This window comes from Calliphora vicina, chromosome 1 (genome assembly GCF_958450345.1).
Source record: "Calliphora vicina chromosome 1, idCalVici1.1, whole genome shotgun sequence".
Taxonomy (NCBI): Eukaryota; Metazoa; Arthropoda; class Insecta; order Diptera; family Calliphoridae; genus Calliphora; species Calliphora vicina.
In genome coordinates this window covers 26,365,841-26,389,580 of record NC_088780.1, presented here as the reverse complement: position 1 = coordinate 26,389,580, position 23,740 = coordinate 26,365,841, and the positions used below count along the sequence as shown (strand labels likewise).

The following is a 23,740-nucleotide window of genomic DNA, read 5'->3' as shown; positions in this document are numbered from 1 at the left end:
CTATTGTACATTTAGTTTCCAGGGGCTTAGTTTTTTATGTGGGTTTTTGACTAAAATTCGGTAAAATTCTATCCCCCATATGCATAAACAGTTTATAAATTTATCAAAGGTTTATAAAACAGATTTTGTATGGAAGTTTTGTTTTATAAACCTTTTATAAATTTAAAAATTGTTTATGCATATGGGGGTATAACTTTAACTCAATATTTTTATAATATTTAACCAAAAATTTGGTCTCATGCTTTTGTCAATTGTGAACCAATCAAATAAATTTTATATGACCTCATAATTTTTTTAAATATTTCATTTGAAATGGGATTTAGTAGTTTCAGTACTGCTCAGAACAACTCTCTTGAGTTGAGATAGTCCTGTATAGAGTTTTGTGTTCGGTTTTATCCGTAGCCGAGGTTTTTCATGGAAAAAAATCGACCATTATTCTTCCGTTATCGGTTCCCTCTTTTTGAACTATTTTTAGTGGAAAAATTTTAAATTTTGAATTGGAGAACATATGTTCCAAAAACTGATTTTTTTAGAAAAGTGCCTACTGTGACGTTATTTACCGTGTGACAGTAAAAAAGCTTTTGTAAGTATTTAAGAAACATATATGGTTGTACTAATATGGAGCTTTTTCGAGGATTGCTGCTTTGTCTTTTAAGAACTTTTTACACAAACCTATTTTTTTTTTAATTTAGCCAAATTGGGATTGATCTAGGGGCTATTGTGTCTGCTGACACAATATTGAGCCAAATTAAGTTATCTTCCTGGATCATATAAAAATTGTATATAGTCCTGAAGAAATTTTTTTTTACAAAAGAAAAAATATATGGGCTCTTTTGGGGAAAAACGTAAAAAATACGGCCCTTTTTACATGTCCCAAAATTAGATGAGTGTAACTTTTCATAGAGACCATATAACTATTAGCAAGTTTTTTTTATTTTATTTATAATTGTATCGCCAATATAGATGATATTTTAAAAATAAATTTCGACCCTACGCACTGTGGGAGAAATCAACAAAAAAAGTGGTTTGGTATTGACAACTATTTAAATGTAAAAAAATTTTCAGAATTTTTTTTTTTATGAAGAATTGTTTTCAAAGTTGTTATTAAGCTGGATAGTACAAGGTTTTCTTTAAGATGTATTTTACTTTTTATTATGTAGATGGAATATGAGGCTTGGTAAATCAGAAAAATAAAAATATATTTTCCGCTATTTGTGATAACTAGGGGGCGGATTTATATGCAATTGCATGTTTTTTCTCTAACGTCCAAATACAATGTAGACTAATTATCTATTCGAATCGCACAGTTTGCTGTAAAATGGCATCGATTTGTTTTGTGCATGTTTTTGCATATTTTATTGAAACTGCATTGTTTGTTATATTTTACTTCAAAATTCATATTTATATGCATATTATCCAAGATTTTAATAGAAATATAATTTTTTGTCGTCAATGGACAACATATTGGCCAGACAAAAAGTTTTTTTTGTCGAATTTGTTATAGAAATAGTATTAAATGTTATCGATTAACTTCTTTCGATACCAAAAAACTGGCATTAGGTTCCTCATTTCTCTATCAGCAATTGAAAATTAAAAGTTCAAAACGTTTAGCTTCAAAAAAGTCTAGAGTTTTTTTTTTGAGTATCAACAATTCATTAAATGTATCGAAAACATTCATATTTGTTTTTATTGCAGTTTCGGTTTATAAGATTTTGTAACTTCACATTCACTATTGCCGGTAATGACACTAATTTCCCTGCAGTTCTAGGAGACTGTTCTGAACTAGTCGTGTTCTGTCGCCTCGGTATATTCTTGGTATTCATAAAAAAATATTATAATTAAATTAATATATCCATCGTTTGCTCCGAATAACAATTATAATTTTGTTTCTGGTATCGATAATTTAAAGAGTCATAACTGCTGAGAACACTGTTGTGTTTTTTTCGGACATTGCGCGATCCACAGTTAATTATTTTGTGTTTCTGCACAAAATATAAGTGCATATTTTTTAAATTTTTAGGTCATATTTTGATTTTTTTTGAAGCATATTTTAGGCGCATATTTTCCAATAATAAATGCATGAAAATCCGCCCCCTAGTGATAACCAATGGCCATATTCTTATAGAATTTTTTTTTTTTACTTTTTGAATTTTCGGAAGGTTGCCAGTTACTAGTAGTTCTAATTTTTTTTTACCAATATCAAGGCTACATTATTGACTACATATGGTGAACAATTTAGCTGCGAAAAAGTGGGAGGTGAATTTATATAATTGTTTTAAGAAATTATTATCGTTGGGACGATATAAAATCTCGTACTAAATTTGTTCCTTATTATACCCTTCAGCTTCGTGAGAAGGGTATATATAAGTTTGTCATTCCGTTTGTAATTTCTACATTTTTCATTTCCGACCCTATAAAGTATATATATTCTGGATCCTTATAGATAGCGGAGTCGATTAAGCCATGTCCGTCTGTCTGTCTGTCTGTCTGTCTGTCTGTCTGTCTGTCTGTCTGTCTGTCTGTCTGTCTGTCTGTCTGTCTGTCTGTCTGTCTGTCTGTCTGTCTGTCTGTCTGTCTGTCTGTCTGTCTGTCTGTCTGTCTGTCTGTCTGTCTGTCTGTCTGTCTGTCTGTCTGTCTGTCTGTCTGTCTGTCTGTCTGTCTGTCTGTCTGTCTGTCTGTCTGTCTGTCTGTCTGTCTGTCTGTCTGTCTGTCTGTCTGTCTGTCTGTCTGTCTGTCTGTCTGTCTGTCTGTCTGTCTGTCTGTCTGTCTGTCTGTCTGTCTGTCTGTCTGTCTGTCTGTCTGTCTGTCTGTCTGTCTGTCTGTCTGTCTGTCTGTCTGTCTGTCTGTCTGTCTGTCTGTCTGTCTGTCTGTCTGTCTGTCTGTCTGTCTGTCTGTCTGTCTGTCTGTCTGTCTGTCTGTCTGTCTGTCTGTCTGTCTGTCTGTCTGTCTGTCTGTCTGTCTGTCTGTCTGTCTGTCTGTCTGTCTGTCTGTCTGTCTGTCTGTCTGTCTGTCTGTCTGTCTGTCTGTCTGTCTGTCTGTCTGTCTGTCTGTCTGTCTGTCTGTCTGTCTGTCTGTCTGTCTGTCTGTCTGTCTGTCTGTCTGTCTGTCTGTCTGTCTGTCTGTCTGTCTGTCTGTCTGTCTGTCTGTCTGTCTGTCTGTCTGTCTGTCTGTCTGTCTGTCTGTCCGTCTGTCTGTCTGTTGAAATCAATTTTCTGAAGGCCCCAGATATCTTCGGGATCCAAATCTTCAACAATTCTGTCAGACATACTTTCGAGAATTTTGCTATTTAAAATCAGCAAAATCCGTCCATAAATAACGGAGATATGAGCAAAAATCCGAGACAACCTCTGAAAATTTCATCAAAAAACACAATGTATTGCATGCTTTGACAAAAAAACAACAAAACGTATGCTTGGATGTGCAAGCTTTGTGTATTTTGTTTTTTTTTGTGTTTTGTTTCTTTTGGCGTTGTTGTTTTTTATACAACTAAACTTTTGTTTGGTTGTGTGTTGGTTTTTTTGACAAAAAATCAACAAATCGTATGTTTGAATGTGCATGCTTTGCGTATTTTGTTTCTTTTGTCGTTGTTGTTGTTTTTTATACAATTAAACGTATGTTTGGATGCGTGTTGGTTTCATTGCCTTGCGTATTTTGTTTTTGTTTTTTCTTTTGGTGTTTTGTTTCGTTTGGCGTTGTTGTTGTTTTTTGTGTTCTTGATAAATTTAGGATGCTGTACGCTGAAAGTGGGCAATGTACATACATATATACTAATTATAAAAAATAATAATGCATCCACAACAAAGGTGAAGGGCAAGGCGTATTTAACAAGGTGACAGCAGTAGCGAATTCAAATAAATACAGGCGAATTCACTTATTTTTTATATATAGAGTTTGACATACGGACGTACGGGCGAATATTTTTTATATATGTAGTTTGACATTTGTGCGTGCTATTTCTATAATCAGCTGTGCTGCCGATGGTACCTTATTAAATGCACCTTGGTGAAGGGTATATGAGATTCGGCATAGCCGAATATAGCACTCTTACTTGTTTTTTTTAAGATTGTATATAAGAAGTGTTATTGGTAATTACCAGGGAAACCAAAATATGCAAATGCATGTTTTTTCTGGTGAGTCTAATGAGCACATGGATAAGATATTTACACGTTTCAGAACTATTTAAGAATTTTGGCATCGATTTGTTAGTGCATATTTTTGCATATATTTGTTTTAAGAGCATATTTATGTCATATTTTGCGTTTTTAGAGCATATTTTACTGTTTAATAGCTTATTTTGAGTTTATCAAAAACAAATTTTGTCTTACTTATTTTTCGCTGTTGTGTTACAGGTTTTTACTTCCTTTGTTTAAAATTCAAAATTGAAAAATAGATGGCTTTTCACCAAAAAAAAAAAAATTAAAAAAACAGAATTTTTTTTTTTAAATTTAAAATAACAATTCGAAAAATTTTTTTATCCAAAAAATGAAAAAACTCAAAAAAATGTTCACCTAAAAAAAAAAATTTTTTTTCCAAAAAATTAAAAAACTGAAAAAAAATTTTTGTTCACCTAAAAATATTTAAATTTTTTATTTTGAAGTATAATTAGGTGAAGGGTATATAAGATTCGGCACAGCCGAATATAGCTCTCTTACTTGTTTTAATATAAAATAAGCACTATTTTAATAATAGCTCCATCTAAATATCAAATTTTAGTTCTAATTCAAACTTAACCGTTCTAAGTGTTAAAGAAATATTGTCTTTTAAATTTGCTCCTGTAACATCAGTTGATGTCGAAAGAACATTTTCTATGTATAAAAATGTTATCAGATCCAATAGACAACGATTTTTATTTGAAAATTTAAGTAAATTTTTTTGGTTAAAAATTATGTAAAAGTTTGTTTTTTTAAGAGCATATTTTTTAAATTTTAAGAGCATATTTTAAAGTTTTTACTGCATATTTAAAGCGCCTAAAACGCTTTTTTTTAGAGCATATTTCCGGTTTCCCTGGTAATTACATTATATAAGAATGAAATTTATGCAATTCTAACTACTTACAAGTTGATAAATACAAATGCCCATATACCAAATTTGACATAAAATTATGACTCCATTTAAATATGGTAGTGCTTTATTTAGATTAAAAATATAACATTTGCAAAGCGTTTTATGTCAATATTAATATATTTGTGTTATCGCTGTATTATATTCACATTGTCAAGAACTTCATCTGCAAGCAATAAAAAAGTGGAACCGTTATCGAAACATGTTAGGCAACTTTTGTTTTATGCATTACTTCCTAGTGATTCATCAGACTCTGAAGACGACTAATTTAAATAAATTTTAAAAATCTCATAATAAAAATTCACAAAATTGTAACAAGTGTTAGTAAGCTTAATTACTCTTTATTTATAATAATTAAATAAAATCATTTCATAACTAATAATTGTTATTCGTTTTTAAAAATAAACTTATTAATAAAACTAAAAAAAAGTCTAATTTTATATGAATATTTCGACCTATGCCGGCAATAGGGTAAATGTCCGAAATCTATAGATTTGCATAGTTACTTGCAATAAATAAAATTATATTCAAATAATTTCTCACAATTGAAAATAGTATAGAATTTCTTCACAGGTAGTGTAGTTTAGCAGCCTCTCCCGCTCATTCTTCTGAAGTAGCAGTACCCATGTTGCATTATTTTATTAGCTTACCTCCTTGCCTGCAATATTTCCATATAAATGAAATTAATTTGGACAAGCGTATAGAAGATACGAATTTAATTCCACTAAATTAGGGTTTCCCACTGTGCTGCGTAGGCCTGCCATATCTAAAAAACCATACAAAATCCAGCAAAATTAAAAAAAAAATATTTTTTGTAGAACTTTTAGCGTAGGAAACTTAACAAACATAAATCAGCTAGAATAGACCTTAGCTCCAACCAGCTCTCGAGACACCGATTATTTCCAAAAAAAAAAAAAAGTTTCCAAACCACTGAGCCATTTTTGGGATTAATTAATTTGCCACGTAAACATTTTATATATCAAATGGGATTTTGACCATTTTTCAAAAATATATATGTAAAACTTTTGACAATTAAAAATTTCATGGAATACTTTTTTGAAAAATATGACCAAAAACGCTTTTTATTGAGTTTATGCAAAGATACAAACTTTTTAAATTGAAATTAAATTTTTATTTATGAATATTTTTTAATGAAATTTTGAAGTTGTATAGACTTGTCCATTGAAAATGTAAGAATTTCCAAAAAAGTTTTGAAAAATTCCAACTATGTCCATAATATCCATATCAGGGGCGGGGTTATTGAAAACCTTTACAAAATAATTAATTCAATAAATTTCAATTATGGAAAAAACAATTTTAATCTTAACTAACAGTGACCATAGTTTTTTAAAATTATAAATATTTACAAATGATAAATATTTACAAATTTTCAATTGATAGTTCATCACCGAGTTTTCAACATATGAGCAACGTATTTTATATCATTTTTGTATGACTAGTGAGTGAGTCTATAATAGCATAATATTTAAGAAACAAGTATAAAACCGATAATAACCCACACCGATCAGTTTTCAATTGTTTAAAACCGAAATCGCTGTTTTGAATTTTGTCGATTTTTTGGAGACTCTATTTCTATATGTACAGAGAAAATGTCAAAAATCACTCAAACACAGTGTAGGTTTTAAAATAATTTAAAAAATTTCTTTATTTATTAAATATCTCAAAATATTAACAATCCCCATCATTTATAATTTTTTCCAATTTACTTAATTAATTATTTTTTCTCTTGCTTCTACTTTTATCAGAACTTTTGTTTGTCCTCTTCTTGCCACACAATAATTTGACCACAAACCCTATAAAAATTACTAAAACTATAATGAATAGCAGGAAGCCTCCTGCTAAAATAGCAACTACATCAATATTATTTTGCTGGAAATAGTTTAAGTCCACACCAGCATTGCGCATATGTGGGGCACCCTCATGTCTCAAAACATATTCAATCCAGTAAATAGCTGTATCCAAAGGTGTTTGTGGCTGATCTCTATATCGTTTAGACAGCTGTTGCACTCTCTTGGTATAACGATCATTAGATAAAAGTTCCATTATAGTAGATTTAAAAGATTCCCTAGTAATCTCATCCAATTTCAAAGACAAAGCATAACCAGATTTAACAGCATTCTTAACATTCATGGGTTGATCACCAAATATGGGTATGCCCAAAATCGGCTTACCATGAAATATAGTTTCTGTTGTACTTAGGAAACCACCATGTGATATGAACAGCTTAACATTGGAATGGGCCAATACCGAGGGTTGGGGATACCAGGATTTTATGTAGACATTGTCTGGTTTATTGGGCAAAGTTTCAGCTTCAAATTTCCATAGAACTTTCAGTTTAAGTTCCCTAAATGTATCCAAAAATACCTTTAACGTTTCTGCCGGTAAATCTTTACTTTTTAGATTAGAACCCATAGAGAAATAGATGGCACCCTCAGTAGCATTGTCCAGAAATTCTTTTAGGTCTTTAGGCAGAGCATCAGGTTTTTGTTTTATATGCAAACCACCCACTTCAATCATGTTGGGCACATAAGGCCTAGGATAACTCAAGGTGAAATGTTGATTAATCAGTATCAAAGAAAAATTTCTTTGGGCCTCATCAAGTGTTAGTGAAGCGGAGGGAAAATATTTCTTATACAGTTTCTCCTGAGGTGGTAGCATTATATAATTAAAGTGTAAATCATCTATAATGGTGGTTATCACATTAAATATTCTTTCCTTAAGTGTCATTTTATTATCATATGGCAGTGAAATGTGGGGTACGTAACACATGGGCGATGTATTGCCTACCAAATAGTCTACAAAGTTAATTGTACCAAAGGTTGAAACACCCACCATGGGAGCTTTGAAATGTTCACCCAAACCATAAAGAGCTTCACTTAATATAGTTTCTACTATAATTAAGTCAAAGTTTTCAGTCTTCATTAAGTGCCTAACTCCGGGATGTTGCATGACATTGCTAACCATTTGATAACCGGTTTCACCAAATTCACGCATTTCCTTAAAAAAGCCTTTATCCTTTTTATCACCCACAACATCTGTCATTAAGGCTGAAATATAAATCAAAATTCTTAAAAATAAATAAAATTTATTAAGTTTCTTTTACCTACCATCAAATAATTTGGAATTTTCCATTACCGCTATATCTCGAAAATTTTTAACCGGCATCTTTTGAGGAAATGTTGATATGGATGTCACCTCGTGACCCCTTTCCGCTAAGCCCTTTAATAAGGCTGAAGCCATTATATATTGTGAAGGTCCCGGTAAACCAAAAACTGACAAAATTTTTGCTCCATTTGTGTTGGATATTTGAAAAGTAAGTATTGCACAAAATATAAGTATTCTAAATGCCAAAATTTTTTTCATTTTAGTTCCGCTATGTTTTTTTTAAGAATATTAGAGAGGAAAGTTTTGTGTGAACTAAAGATGTTTGTTTTCTTGATAAGCCAGCAAACCACAACACTAATTAGTATAATAATTAAATGCTTTATCTGAAGATATACAAATTTTTAAGTGTTATGAAATGTTAGCTAAACTCTTGCGCTACATGTTTGTATTAGGCAATGGTAAAAACCTTAACATTCTTGTGAAAATTAAGATTCCTAAGAGTGTAAATTTTTATAACTTTATATTTTGAATAAATTTAGTGGCCACAGTTCGAGCTAAATTATCCCAATTGATAAAACGTATCTTCAGATTAATGCTTAAATGAATCAAGCAGTGAAGTTTACTGGTGCCTGATACCTAGACATGTTCAAATTTTTAGATTTAAAGTTTTCAATTAAATTATTTTTCAAATTTTCTAAAAAAAATCTTGTAAACTCGTGAAATTATAGAATCTTTAGTACTTGAATCTATAATTATACCCTACACCACCATAGTGGGGAGGGTATAATGCGTTTGTGCAGATGTCTGTAACGCCCAAAAATATTAGTCTAACACCCACCTTAAAGTATACCGATCGACTTAGACTCACTTTCTGAGTCGATTAAACGATGTCCGTCCGTCCGTCTGGTTGGCGTGCTGGCTGGCTGTCCATGTAAACCTTGTGCGCAGAGTACAGGTCGCTATTTTGAAGATATTTCGATCAAATTTGGTACATATTATTCTTTCGGCACAAGTACCAAGCCTGTTGAAACTGGTTAAAATCCGTCCATTATTTCACCTAGCCCCCATACAAATGTCCTTCCGAAATTGGACATTATCGGTCATAAATGTTTAATTTATAAATGTATCTCCACAAACTCCGCTCAAAATAAGTTTTATATATACAAAATTCATATCACCAAATATTGTTACGATCGGTCCATAATTAGTCATAGCTCCCATATAGACCCGCTTCCGAAAATCACTTTAATGTGCATAAATCGCTTAAAAATATTTGTATACTCACAAACTTCAACATAGTAAACTTTCATATAGACATAAATCACACTACCTAATTTCATGGTGATCGGTCCATAATTGGTCATAGCCCCCATATAAGGCTCACTTCCGAAAATCACTCAAAAATATAAATTATTGAAATTTTAAAAGAAAAATGTTTTTGCTCTTTTACTTAGTGTAGGGTATGTGGTATATGGTCGGGCTTGACCGACCATACTTTCTTTCTTGTTAATATTAATCATATGTCTACGTCTACACTTTTCCACATAGAGCGGAAATTAGAAGAAAAACTCAAACACAAAAATTACTTAAAATAATCCCACGAACGCGTGATTTACCCTACACCACCATAGTGGGGAGGTTATAATGCGTTTGTGCAGATGTTTGTAACGCCCAAAAATATTAATCTAACACCCACCTTAAAGTATACCGATCAACTTAGAATCAAAAAACTGAGTCGATTAAACGATGTCTGTCTGTCCGTCTGTCCATGTAAACCTTGTGCGCCAAATACAGGTCGCAATTTTGAAGATATTTCGATAAAATTTGTTACATATAATTGTTTCGGCCCAAGAACCATGCCTATTGACAATGGCTTACATCGGGCCGTTATTTCACCTAGCCTCCATACAAATGTCCTCCCAAAATTGGACTTTATCGGTCATAAATATTTAATTTATATAGGTATCTACACAAATTTCACTCCAAATAAGTTTTATATATACGAAATTCATGTCACCAAATTTTGTTACGATCGGTCCATAACTAATCATAGCTCCCATATAGACCCGCTTCCGAAAATCACTTTAACGTGAATAAATCTCTTAAAAGTGTTGGTATACACACAAAATTCAACACTAACAACTTTCATATAGACATAAATCACACGACCTAATTTCATGGTGATCGGTTCATAATTAGTCATAGCTCCCATATAAGGCCCACTTCCGAAAATCAGTCACAAATATAAATTATTGATATTTTAGAAGAAAAATGTTTTTGGAAAAACATTTACTTTACGTCGTGCTTGACCGACCATACTTTTTTACTTGTTGATAACTGAGTTGGATATTTGACAGGAGAGTGTATTCATCTAGTTTACATATAAATTTGTGTACTTAAGTAACTGCTATACTTTTAAATATTTGGAGTATTCCCACGGTGTGCTAGCAAGCCATATTGTCATAAAGTAATAAAGTTTTACAATAGTTTTAAAAATTTGTTGTTATGCTTCAAAGAAAATAGTTCGAAAATAATAAGACTTTTTATGCTGTGTTTATAGTTATGTCATAACTAAACAGTGTAAATCTAAGTCGAAAGGAAAAAACTCATCATCAAGTAACGACGTACATAACGCCATAATAAGTCGGACCTACAATGGCTCAAAATCGGTAGTATTATTTTTAACCCGAATTTTTTTCACAAAATTTTTTTTTTTTTATAATAAAATTTTTAACTAATAAATTTAAAAAAAAAGTAAAATAAAAAAAAAATTTGCATACATTTTTTTTCACTAAAAATTAAAAATTAATTTAAGAATTTTGAAATAAAAATTTAAAAAAAAAAATTAAAAATGTTGTTTTCTTTTTTCAGCTGACTCAAATTTGTAATAGAACACTCACTTTTGAGGGTTACTCACATACGACTTCATGACTTTAGGGTATTCACACTGTAGTTTTTTATATAAGGTTATATTCTGTTTAAAAAAAATATATGTTTAAAGTTGAAATCCCCAAAAATTTACAGAAATTATAGCTAATTTAGAAAAACAAGTCATAATTAATATCAATCATACGCCATTGTATACTTGTTAATACAACTTATTATAAATAGAAAATTTTTTCGATTTTTTTTGAATTTCATTAATGAATGTTAAATGTTGGTCATATTTTTTCTTAACGATTTAGGAGTTTTATTAAAATTATTTCTAAATTTTCTAAAAAAATTTTGATCAAAAATATTTGTCTATGTTTTTCTATATAATTTGGGTGTATGCTCGGTTTTTTGTTTTTAAGCCAAAGATCACACAGTCCAGCCAAAAAACTTTTGAAGGTTGTTAACTGCGAGCAGCAGTATTCATCCAATAGCAGGCAAATTGGGTACCATACGAATTGCAGTCGATAAAACTTGAAAGACGATTTTGCATTACCGAAATTATGTTTGAACGCTATAAAAGAAAATCATTTTTGCACCAAATTATTTGCTATGAAAAAATGTAGCGAGCGTTTGCCAAAAATGGCCTAGAATATGCGGCCAGACATGAATCCGTAATATTACAGCATGAAAACGTTCGGTCACATTTCGCAATGCCTCACAGAGGGATTTTTGTGTCAAAAACCCTATTTTTCGACCACTCAATTTCAAAAATCAAATGATTCAGTTTTGTAGAGAAATGTTTAAAGATGAAATGTGCATTTATAGTTTTTAGAAAAAATTGTATTTTATTTTTACAAAATTGAAGTAAAGTCCATGCAAGGGTGTTAAGCTAAAATTGACTTATATTTTCACGCAGGTCAGTGGTTTACTTATATTTTCACGAAAGTCGGTGGTTTATATATGCATAATTTTCCTGATAATATAATTTACCTTTAACATATTTGAAAAATATAGCATTTCTCCATAAATACAAAAATATCATAAACCGTTAAGAAGATATGGCCATATCTATAAGCCTCTAAAAATTATTTTATTTTTGTTTTTCCATGGAAAAAAATAATGTAGCCCTACTTTCCCCCAATCTGTTGTTTTAATAAAATGAAACGTGAAAGTGTCTTGTTTCGATTAAAAAAAAATTAGTTCTCAGAAGTTTTCGGAACAGGATGAAAACTTAACAATTTTTGCCGATAATAAACGAAATATCAAAAAAATTCTTATCTATGTATGGGTTTCGTGGGCGATGGGCGCGACCGATGTTATTGAAACTCGGCATGCATAGTTTTTTGTTTCAAAATATATATGTACCAAATTTCTGGACTTTTTCTTGTATATCAACAATTTTATGAGAAAAAATCGATTTGGATTGTATGAGCAGTGCGCATTGGGCTTAGAGCATTTTGATAAAATTAAAGTTTTTTCTTAATTTAGTCCATATAAATCTCGGTGCCAAATTTCAATGCTCTACGACCACTCCTTATAATTTTTTCACAAACATGTATGAAGCCATCCCTCTGTGTGCCTGTTCAAACTATTTAGAAAAAAGTGTTTGGGAAGCTTTACCTCACCCGCTTTATAGTCCAGAACTTGCCCTGTCCGAATATTTTTTTTTCTAGAAAACGCTTTACTTTGGAACGGAGTATCCGATATTGGCTTGATTTATCCTTGGACTCAACAGATGAACAGTTCTTTTAACTCGGAATATATGTTGCCAGAAAGCTAAAAATTTTAAAAAAAAAATTCTCATTTTTAAGTCATAGACCCATATTGTGAAATTCATTTTGAAAGTTTTCTACGAAAAAAAATATTGTATTTTATAAAAAACTAAATTGTATTTATACCTTTAAATTGTTGAAATCCCTTTAAATTTCCAGACATTATATATAATTTAGTAAATCAACTCATAATTAATATTAATCATACGTCGCGATACACTTGTTTATACAAGTTATTATAAACAAATTAATTTTTTTTAAAAAATTTTAGTATTTTTTTAGATTTTATTAATTTTAATGTTAAAGTCATTTAAATATACATACATTCCTTCACTTATTTTAATATTTAAAGTCTCAGAAACCAACATTTAAAACGACAACATTTTGTTAAGTTATCCATAAAAAAAATACTTTATTAAAATCTAATGAATCAACACAGTTTGTATTATTACTGTCAAAAGAAGCAGACATTCTGATATGAACCCCAATAGGCTGAAAAAAACCCAGCTGGAAAATAAAATCAAAATATCACAGTGGTCATAAACCAAAGAATAACCCGTAAACTTTTAACTTATTAATTGGTTTTTCAAAGTGCGTATAAAAACGCACTTTTCCATATTGTTAAGTTTTATTAAGTTCATTCAATTAACTTTCACTTTCTTTATCGACTTCTTCCCTAACACAAATTTAAATACTTTCCATACAGCAATAATCACTATTGTAATACACAATATAAATGCAGCAACTAAAACTCCCACCGTATCTATGCTGTGTTTTTGTATAAAATTCATGGATTGAGCAGGATTTTTCAAATGTACTGCACCTTTATGCCTCAAAACATATTCCGTCCAATAGATGGCCAAATCCAATGGTTTCATAGGTTGATCGTGATAAATGTTCGATATAGTTTTAGCATTATTAATATATTTTTGATTATTCATCATTTCCAAAATGCTAGACTTAAACTCTTCACGGGGAAGTGTATGAAAATTGAGACCCAAAGCAAAACCTGATTGTATGCCTTTTTTGATATTCATTTGTTGATCGTAGAACACGGGTAGACCCAACATGGGTTTACCATGGTATACCGACTCAGAGGTGCTCAGCAGGCCGCCATGTGAAATGAAAAGTTTAACACGAGGATGAGCCAGCACATCGGGTTGAGGAAACCAGGAATTAATAAAGACGTTCTTTGGTTTCCCCGGTAAAGTAGGGTTTTCAAATTTCCACAAAATTTTGTAAGGCAATGAGCCGAAAACCTCAGTTAGCATTTTCAGTTTCTCTGGAGGAAAATCCTTTGATTTCACATTAGATCCCATGGACAAGTATATGACATCTTCCGAGGAGGAATTCAGGAATTTCATAATGTCTTGGGGCAAAGGCTTGGGTTTGTAATGTATTTGAAAACCTCCCACTTCCACCATACTGGGTACATATGGTCGTGGAAAGCTCAAGCTAAAATGATTATTCAGCAACATTATGGAGAAATTTGTGCTCAAATCCCATATATCATCTTTAATGTGAGGCAGATAGGTTTTAATAAGTTTCTTTTGTGCAGGTATGAGACGAACTCTTACATGTATCAATTCCATGAATGATAAAATTACATTTTTTAAACGTTCCAGATATGTCATGCGTTCCGTTAAGCCAGCTGTTATTAAAGGTGAATATGAAAGTGGCGACATGTTGCCCATTAACTCATCAATAACAGGATCTATGCCGAAAGAGGAGATCCCAATCATAGGTGCTTTAAAATGTCTGCCAAATGCATACCAAGCATCTGTGTGAAGAACTTCTAATATAATAAGATCGAATTTTTCAGTGTTTAGTAGTTTCTGTACTCCGGGATTTTTTATGACAGTTTCTGTAAGATTTAGAAAAAATCCAGCCAAAAATGTCATCGCATCCCATTTGTTGCGCTTAATCTTGCCTTGTTCAATCAACTCTTGAAGAAAATAATTAATGATTTTTAGTCGAGTATTATGATTTTAATAAAACAATGCAAATAATAATTTAAATTTATAATATTTGTTTGTCTTTTTCTATTATATGTTCACGATTTTTCGTTTTTATTATTAGTTTAACTCAAAATTATCAAATTCTAAATGAAACAATTGTTCAGTCAATTTAAATTTATTAAAGCTATCTGTCTGTTTGTCAGTGTAATACAAATTTCAATTAATATTTACCCGCATAATTCTCATGCACTTCCATTACCAGCACATCTCGATAGTTAGCAATCGGTTGCTTTTGAGGAAACGCATTGATCACGGTCACCTCATGACCTTTGGCAGCTAAAGCTTTTAAATACGGTTGCACTAAAATATATTGTGAGGGACCGGGAAATGGAAAAACTGCTAAAATTTTAGCACTTTCTACATTTTGTATAGTAAAACTTAAAATAAATAATAAACTCAACAGCAACGTCTGTGTTATTGATAATTTCATTGTTTTTAACAAATATTTAGTCCTGATTTATTTAGTTGTAGAAATCAAATTTTCCGATTGATATTCTTGCAGATGTTCTCAATGCGATCTTATGTTTGTATCTGATCTTTCGTAAAATCAGAAAACTAAAATTGCAACTTTTTATTAGCATTTCAGTGTATTTTTGTTTATTAAGTTACGTTTTTGTTTGGTTACATGTTACATAATTTTATTATTGTTTCACTGCGGATGCACAGTAGATAAGTAACACAAACAAAAGCAAATCAGATGTAATAAAAGCAAGTAAAAATACCATGTGATACCCTACACCGAATATATAATTACCAATAGTTTTCTTGTAAAATTTGTGAGGGAGCTATAACTAATTATGGACCGATCGACGTAAAATAGGTGAATTTTCTTTGTGTACTAACATATTTCAAAGATTTATTCGCATTAATGAAACGAGAGTGGTCCTTATATGGCAGCTATGGAAAACTGTTGACCGATGGGTACTTTTCGTAATTTTGGTAGTGCGAGTTCAGTTCCCCACTATGGTGATGTAGGGTATAACAATGAAGGGAATAACCCATAGCAAATTCGACCTTAAAATAACCTACCAAATCATCAAATGTGCAGTAGTAAGATGCAACTTATAATTTAAGAAGATTTAGAAAATCAATAGCCTAATTTATAATCTTGTGCAAATGGTCTTGCATCCTTGTATATGCATTGCGTTTTTACTTTATACTAACAAAAATATACAGAAATACACCACTGCATAAATTTGCAATACAAATACACAGTGCAACACCATTACGTGATAAAAGCCCAAAGAAAAACCCGTGTCTCCCAGTTTTGCCCAAAGTCTTGCACATTTTTTATGGGCCCTCAAAGATTTGGGGCCTCGGTGTCATCTTTGCAAAAAAGTGATCATGTGGAATTTTGATTTACACTCTGAGTCAAAGTTGTAGCCCTTGTGAACATATAAAATCAAAAAAACTTCATATTCAAGATCGGAAAAAAACTTTAAAAAATTAATTTTTTTTTTACCTTTTTTTCCCTGTTCAGGTCCATATGTCTGTGGTTCCAAATCAAAATCTAGGTGGACAAAATTATTTGGCGCTCTTTTTATGTAGAATTGGTATCTCCGATTCCAAAAAAATGTTTAAAAGATCAATATAAACTTTTTTTCAAGTTACAGTGGGGTCTAGATATATATATAAAAGTCATTAATAAAAAATTAAAAAAAATACGTTTTCATGTGTTTTTGAAACTAAATTTTTAAAAAGATTTGTATTTACTATATTTCAACTTACAGTAGGGTTTAGATATATAAAATTCAATAATAAATAAAGAAATATTTCTAAAAATTCCATTTCGTAAAAATTAAAAAAAGTAGTTCGGCGGATGCTGGCGGCTACAATTTGAGACACAAGTTTAAGGTCTATAACAGGAAAATTGAGAGGCCCATAAGTATAAGATATACACTTTATAAAAGCCTATATCAATGTTTATCTATGTTTTGAAGTATGAATTTCTATATGGTAAAACAATTGAGATATATCTAATTTAGTAAAACAGTAAAATATTAAAAAACCGTTCAAAATTCAAGGCAACAATCAACTACAAAAACGTACCTAAAATCTCAATAAACAACTTTCTAGAACAAAATGAGCTTCCTAGGAATAATTCTTAACACCATTTAGGTAGGTCAATTTAAGTTAGTAAGAAAAAACTAAAAGAATTAAATGTTTTGGGCCATAAACTATTAAATTATTATAAACCAAAGCATACTTTTAGACAGCTTTTAAAAAAAGTGCATGACTTTGGGCAAACTGGGAGGCACGAGTTATTTTTTTTTTGTATTTTATCACGTACCTCAGGGCCGCCAAAGCTCCCTTTGTTTCGTAAAATTTAGAAAATTACCCAAAATTGGTATATGGGGGTTTTTTGGGTCGCCGATTATATCAGAATTAGCAAATTCAAAATATCCGACCTAATATGACGTCATGTCATACGAAAAAACGTATAAAAAATTAAATGAATTTGCTAATTGATTAAATTGATTAAAAATTAACAAATTTAAAATTGTGGAATGCAATATGGCGATGTTACATACTAATACAAAAAACGAATTTCAAGTAATTTCAATAATTTATTTTCGTGAATGATAATGTAGAGATTATCCACGAATAAAAATATAAAATTTTAATTAATGTAAAATTTTAACGCTTAAAGATATCATAAATAAATTTGTAACTAATTTAGATCAAAATGTCCTTAAATTGATGGCTTTATATTTTTTTTTTTACTCAAACCTATTTTTTTCTTAAACAATTTTAATAGGTCTGGGGCTAACACCCCCCAGACCTATTAACTGAGCCATATTATTCTTTAATTTTATTCCAATCTAATCACTCAATACACATAGTTTATATTTCTACTGTCAAAAGACATTTTGATACGAACATGAATTGTTAACTCATTAAAAGGTTTTCAATATTTATTTTCGATTAAGTACAAAAACAAACATTTCCATATTTTTAAGTTTTATTATTTTTATTCAATTAACTTTCTCTTTCTTTAGCGACTTCATGTCTAACACAAATTTAATTACTTTCCATACAGCAATAATCACTATTGTAATACAGAATATAAATGCAGCAACTAAAACTCCCACCGTATCTATGCTGTGTTTTTGTATAAAATTCATCGATTGAGCAGGATTTTTCAAATGTACCGCACCTTTATGTCTCAAAACATATTCCGTCCAATAGATGGCCAAATCCAACGGTTTCATGGGTTGATCGTGATAAATGTTTGATATAGTTTTAGCACTATTAATATATTTTTGATTATTCATCATTTCCAAAATGCTGGACTTAAACTCTTCACGTGGCAGTGTATGGAAATCGAGACCCAAAGCAAAACCAGCTTGTATGCCTATTCTGATATTCATTTGTTGATCGTAGAACACCGGTAGACCCAACATGGGTTTACCATGGTATACCGACTCAGAGGTGCTCAGCAGGCCGCCATGTGAAATGAAGAGTTTAACACGAGGATGAGCCAGAACATCGGGTTGAGGAAACCAGGAACTAATAAAGACATTCTTGGGTTTGCCCGGCAAAGTAGGGTTTTCAAATTTCCACAAAATTTTGTAAGGTAATGAGCCGAAGAGCTCAGTTAGCATTTTCAGTTTTTCTGGAGGAAAATCCTTTGATTTCACATTAGAGCCCATGGAAAAATATATGACATCTTCTGAGGAGGAATTTAGGAAATTCAAAATATCCTGCGGCAATGTTTTGGGTTTGTAATGTATTTGAAAACCTCCCACTTCCACCATACTGGGAACATATGGCCGTGGAAAGCTCAAGCTAAAATGATTATTCAGCAACATTATGGAGAAATTTGTTCTCAAATCCCATATATCATCTTTAATGTGAGGCAGGTAGGTTTCAATAAGTTTCCTTTGTGCAGGTATTAGGTGAATTCTTACATGCAGCAATTCCATAAATGATAAAATTACATTTTTTAAACGTTCTAGATATGTCATGCGTTCCGTTAAGCCAGCTGTTATTAAAGGTGAATATGAAAGTGGCGACATGTTGCCCATTAACTCATCAATAACAGGATCTGTGCCGAAAGAGGAGAGCCCAATCATAGGTGCATTAAAATGTCTGCCAAATGCATACCAAGCATCCGTGTGAATAACTTCTAATATAATAAGGTCGAATCTTTCAGTGTTTAGTAGTTTCTGTACTGCGGGATTTTTTATGACAGTTTCTGTAAGATTCAGAAAAAATCCAGCCATAAATGTCATGGATTCCCATTTGTTGCGCTCAGTCTTTGCTTGCTCAACCAACTCTGTTAGAAAATGATTAATGTTTATAAGTTGAGTATTACGATTTTAATAAAACAATGCTAATAATAATTTAAATTTATGTGAGGTGTTCCTAGCGGGTTCCATAATATTTGTCTTTTTCTATGTTGTTTGTGTTCACTCTTTTCCGTTTTTATTATTAGTTTAACTCAAAATTATCAAATTCTAAATGAAACAATTGTTCAGTCAATTTAAATTTATTAAAGTTTTCTGTCTGTTTGTCAGTGTAATACAAATTTCAATTAATATTTACCCGCATAATTCTCATGCACTTCCATTACCAGCACATCCCGATAGTTAGCTATCGGCTGCTTTTGAGGAAACGCATTGATCACGGTCAACTCATGACCTTTGGCAGCTAAAGCTTTTAAATACGGTTGCACTAAAATATATTGCGAAGGACCAGGGAATGCAAAAACTGCTAAAATTTTAGCACATTCTACATTCTGTACCGTAAATGTTAAAACAAATAATAAACTCAACAATAACGGCGGTGTTGTTGATAATTTCATTTCTTTTAATAAATATTTAGTTCTGCTATCTATGGTTTTTAGAAATTTTCCAATTTATTCTCCGACAGATGTTCTCAGTACGATCTAAAGTTTTTAACTGATCTATCGTAAAATAAGAGAACTAAAACTTTGTATTTGTGTTTGTTTAGTTTGCACTTGTTATCGAGCATGTATGTAATACTTTCGCGTAAATTTATTAATGTTTAACCCACTGGGGACACAATAGATAAGTAATACAAACAAAACAAGTAAGAAAGTATGTCGGTCAAGCCCGACCATATAATACCCTACACTAAGTAAAAGAGCAAAAAAAAATTTTCTTTTAAAATTTCAATAATTTATATTTTTGAGTGATTTTCGGAAGTGGGGTTATATGGGGGCTATGACCAATTATGGACCGATCACCATGAAATTAGGTCGTGTGATTTATGTCTATATTAAAGTTAACTATGTTGAATATTGTGTCTATACCAACATTTTTAAGCGATTTATGCAGGTTTAAGTGATTTTCGGAAGCGGGTCTATATGGGAGCTATGACTAATTATGGACCGATCGCAACAACATTTGGTGACATGAATTTTGTATATATAAAACTTATTTGGAGCGGAATTTGTGGAGATACATATATAAATTAAACATTTATGACCGATAAAGTCCAATTTTGGGAGGACATTTGTATGGGGGCTAGGTGAAATAGTGGACCGATTTCAGCCAGTTTCAATAGGCTTGGTCCTTGAGCCGAAAAAATAATATGTACCAAATTTGATCGAAATATCTTCAAAATTGCGACCTGTACTCTGCGCACAAGGTTTACATGGACAGCCAGCCAGCCAGCCGACCAGACGGACGGACGGACGGACATCGCTTAATCGACTCAGAAAGTGATTCTAAGTCGATCGGTATAATTTAAGGTGGGTGTTAGACTAATATTTTTGGGCGTTACAAACATCTGCACAAACGCATAATACCCTCCCCACTATGGTGGTGTAGGGTATAACAAGAAAGAAAATATAGTCGGCCATGCTCGACCATATGATACCCTAGTATGTGATTATAAACTGTTTTTTTTTAAATTTATAAGACTAATTACACGGTGATATGATGGGCTTGCTGAGTACATTACAAATTGTGTCAAAAAATTTCAAAAACACCCTCAGAAACACCCAAATTCAGAAATTATTCTGAAAAACCCGTTTTCAGTGATGTTCGTCAACTTATCGATCTGTAACTCAGTCAGTTTTGTCCGACTTTAAATTAGTTAACAGTTTTTTATACATTTGTAAGTCATAAGTATTGTTTTTCTTAAGAATATCTAAAAGAAAAACAAAATTTATCAACTTTTTTGATTTCCGTCGCTTTTCATTGCTTATTTTTTGATATGAAAGTTTATAAAACTTTATACCAATATACATTAGTTCTTAATAAAACATGGTTTTAATTATTCAAATCGGATTAAAATTGTAAAAGTTATGCAACTTTTAATTAACACCATTTTTAGTATTTTCTCCCCCAGCGCATATGAATAAAAAAAGTGTAGAAAAAAAAATATTTGTAAAGTTTTGAATTTACAAGGTAAATTTTTTCGAACTTTTTTTAAAAAAAGTTTAATAACTTTTGCAAATATAAACCGATTTTAAAAAGTAATATCTCATTTTTTCCCATATAAAGTTGTAATTAAAACACTGTGCAAAAAAGAATAAGTTTTTTATAGAAAACAATTAAAATAACTATTGTTGAATTTGAAAAATTATTAAAAAAATAAAAAATAAAGCGAAACTTTTTATAAAAACTTACGCAATTTTTTTGATATACATTTTTTTCATACATTTTATGAAAGCTTAATTCTTTGTCTATCCATGATTGTTTAAAATTTTGAAATCGGTCTAAAAATGTGTGAGTTATAGGTACTAAAGTACCCTACAACAGTTTTTTCAAAATATTTTAAAATTTTGAGGGTGTTTCAAAATCTTTGAAAACGGTTTTAGTATGTCCTCACCTAGGACTACAACCCCCATTAGGTCGCTTTTCAAGTTCTGACAAAAAGTGTTATTTTGTAGCAGAGTGTTATTGTCCGATCATCATAAAATAGGTGACATGGCTTCTGTACATATGAACCTTAAATCAATACTCGTTGAAATGATTTTCGGAAGTGGGCCTTATACATGAGCTTTGACTAATTATGGACCGATCGCCTCAAAATTTGGTGGCGTAATTTGTGTATATATGCAACTTATTTGTGTTGAGTTTTATTTGTGTAATAATATATTTCAAAGATTTATTAATGAAATTAATAAAATGTTTGACAGTGGTCCTTATATAGCAGCTATGAAGAATTGTGGATCGATCGGTACTAAATTTTGGTAGTGCGAGTTCAGCTTATATAAAACTTACTTGTGTTGAATTTGGTTTGGATATCTATATAATTAAAAAATTTACGAGAGCTTATCTATTTTCAGATAGTCCAGTTGTATGAGGGCTACCAGAAATAATGAACCGATTCCAATAGAATCCAATAGGCTTCATCCTTGCGTCAATATAAAATCTTGTGCCAAATTTTGTCAAATTATCTTTGAAAGTTTGACAGACTAACATCGCTCAATCGACTCAGAAAGTGATTCTAATCGGATTTGTACACAGAGAAAACAGATTCGTGCTAGCAACTGAATTTGTTGCCAATCGAATGGTTCTATCTTAGTGACCGAATTTTACAGTTATGGCTACAGTAATTTGGAAGGGATAACTAAAGTTTGGTTGCATCAACTGAAATTCTTCTTTATCAACTGACTTTCTATTGGTAGAACTGACAAATTCTATGTGTGCAACCGAATCATTCGATTGGCAACAAATTCGGTTGCTATCACGAATCTGTTTTCTCTGTGTATACTTTAAGGTTGGTACAATAGTTTTACACGTTAGTGAAGAACAATGAAGAGAATAGCCCTGAGTAAATCCGTCTTTAAAATAATCTACAAAATTATCAAATGAATTATTTTCAAATTTGCAACTTGTATTTTGAGAAGATTTAGAAAATCAATAATTTTCTTATCTATTTTTATATAGGCCTATAATGCTTTTTTTTATCAAATTATACTCACATCTTTTGTTTTCTCTCTCGACAAAGACGTGATCAAGTTTTTATAGACTGACAAATACCCACTGATTTTTGGAAAAAACAAGAGAGCTATATTCGGCTGCGCCGAATCTTAGATACCCTTCACCAAATTATACTTATACCCTACACTAAATAAAAGAGCAAAAACATTTTTCTTTTAAAATTTCAATAATATATATTTTTGAGTGATTTTCGGAAGTGGGCCTTATATGGGAGCTATGACCAATTATGGACCGATCACCATGAAATTAGTTCGTGTGATTTATGTCTATATTAAAGTTAACTATGTTGAATTTTGTGTGTATACCAAAATTTTTAAGCGATTTATGCACGTTTAAGTGATTTTCGGAAGCGAGTCTATATGAGAGCTATGACTAATTATGGACCGATCGTAACAAAATTTGGTGACATGAATTTCGTATATATAAAACTTATTTAGAGCGCAATTTGTGGAGATAGACATATAAATTAAACATTTATGACCGATAAAGTCCAATTTCGGAAGGAGATTTGTATGGGGTCTAGGTCAAATAATGGACCGATTTCAGCCAGATTCAATAGGCTTCGTCCTTGGGCAAAATTTAAATTTTGTTTACACCAAAAAAAAGTATTTTGAAATTTTTTCATTTTTTTTAATAAATATATATAATTTTAATTTTTAAATTTAAAATTTTTTTTTTAATTTTGAAAATTTTTTTTTTAATTTTTAAAATTTTTTTTTTGAAAAATAATTTATGACAAAAAAATTTGTATGAAAAAAAAATTCGGGTTAAAAAATATTTTTCCCGATTTTGACCCATTGTAGGTCCAACTTACTATAGCTTTATATACATCGTTGCAATGGACTTCAAAATATCTATCATTAGATATCCATATTGTATATATTAATGATTTAGTAATCCAGATATAGATACAAAATAAGCCAAAAATCGAGGTTTTCCCGGTTTTTTCCTTATATCTCAGCGATTT

General features: G+C 31.0%; 3 protein-coding genes across 3 annotated transcripts; all 3 read right to left on the bottom strand.

Annotated features, from left to right (window-relative positions):
- Positions 1-6,792: 6,792 nt before the first annotated feature.
- LOC135961167 (UDP-glucosyltransferase 2-like) lies at positions 6,793-8,464 on the bottom strand. Its single transcript, XM_065512683.1, has 2 exons — positions 8,190-8,464; positions 6,793-8,129 (listed from the first exon to the last, which is right to left on the bottom strand). The coding sequence occupies exons 1-2, from the start codon at positions 8,443-8,445 to the stop codon at positions 6,793-6,795; spliced, it is 1,593 nt and encodes a 530-aa protein (XP_065368755.1). The 5' UTR covers positions 8,446-8,464.
- Positions 8,465-13,221: 4,757 nt separating this feature from the next.
- Positions 13,222-15,370, bottom strand: LOC135948861 (UDP-glycosyltransferase UGT5-like). Its single transcript, XM_065498315.1, has 2 exons — positions 15,023-15,370; positions 13,222-14,778 (listed from the first exon to the last, which is right to left on the bottom strand). Exons 1-2 carry the CDS (start codon positions 15,279-15,281, stop codon positions 13,475-13,477), a joined length of 1,563 nt encoding a protein of 520 aa, XP_065354387.1. The 5' UTR covers positions 15,282-15,370; the 3' UTR covers positions 13,222-13,474.
- Positions 15,371-17,826: 2,456 nt separating this feature from the next.
- On the bottom strand, positions 17,827-19,741 carry LOC135948860 (UDP-glycosyltransferase UGT5-like). The gene is made up of 2 exons (XM_065498314.1): positions 19,400-19,741; positions 17,827-19,130 (listed from the first exon to the last, which is right to left on the bottom strand). The coding sequence occupies exons 1-2, from the start codon at positions 19,656-19,658 to the stop codon at positions 17,827-17,829; spliced, it is 1,563 nt and encodes a 520-aa protein (XP_065354386.1). The 5' UTR covers positions 19,659-19,741.
- Positions 19,742-23,740: the final 3,999 nt, after the last annotated feature.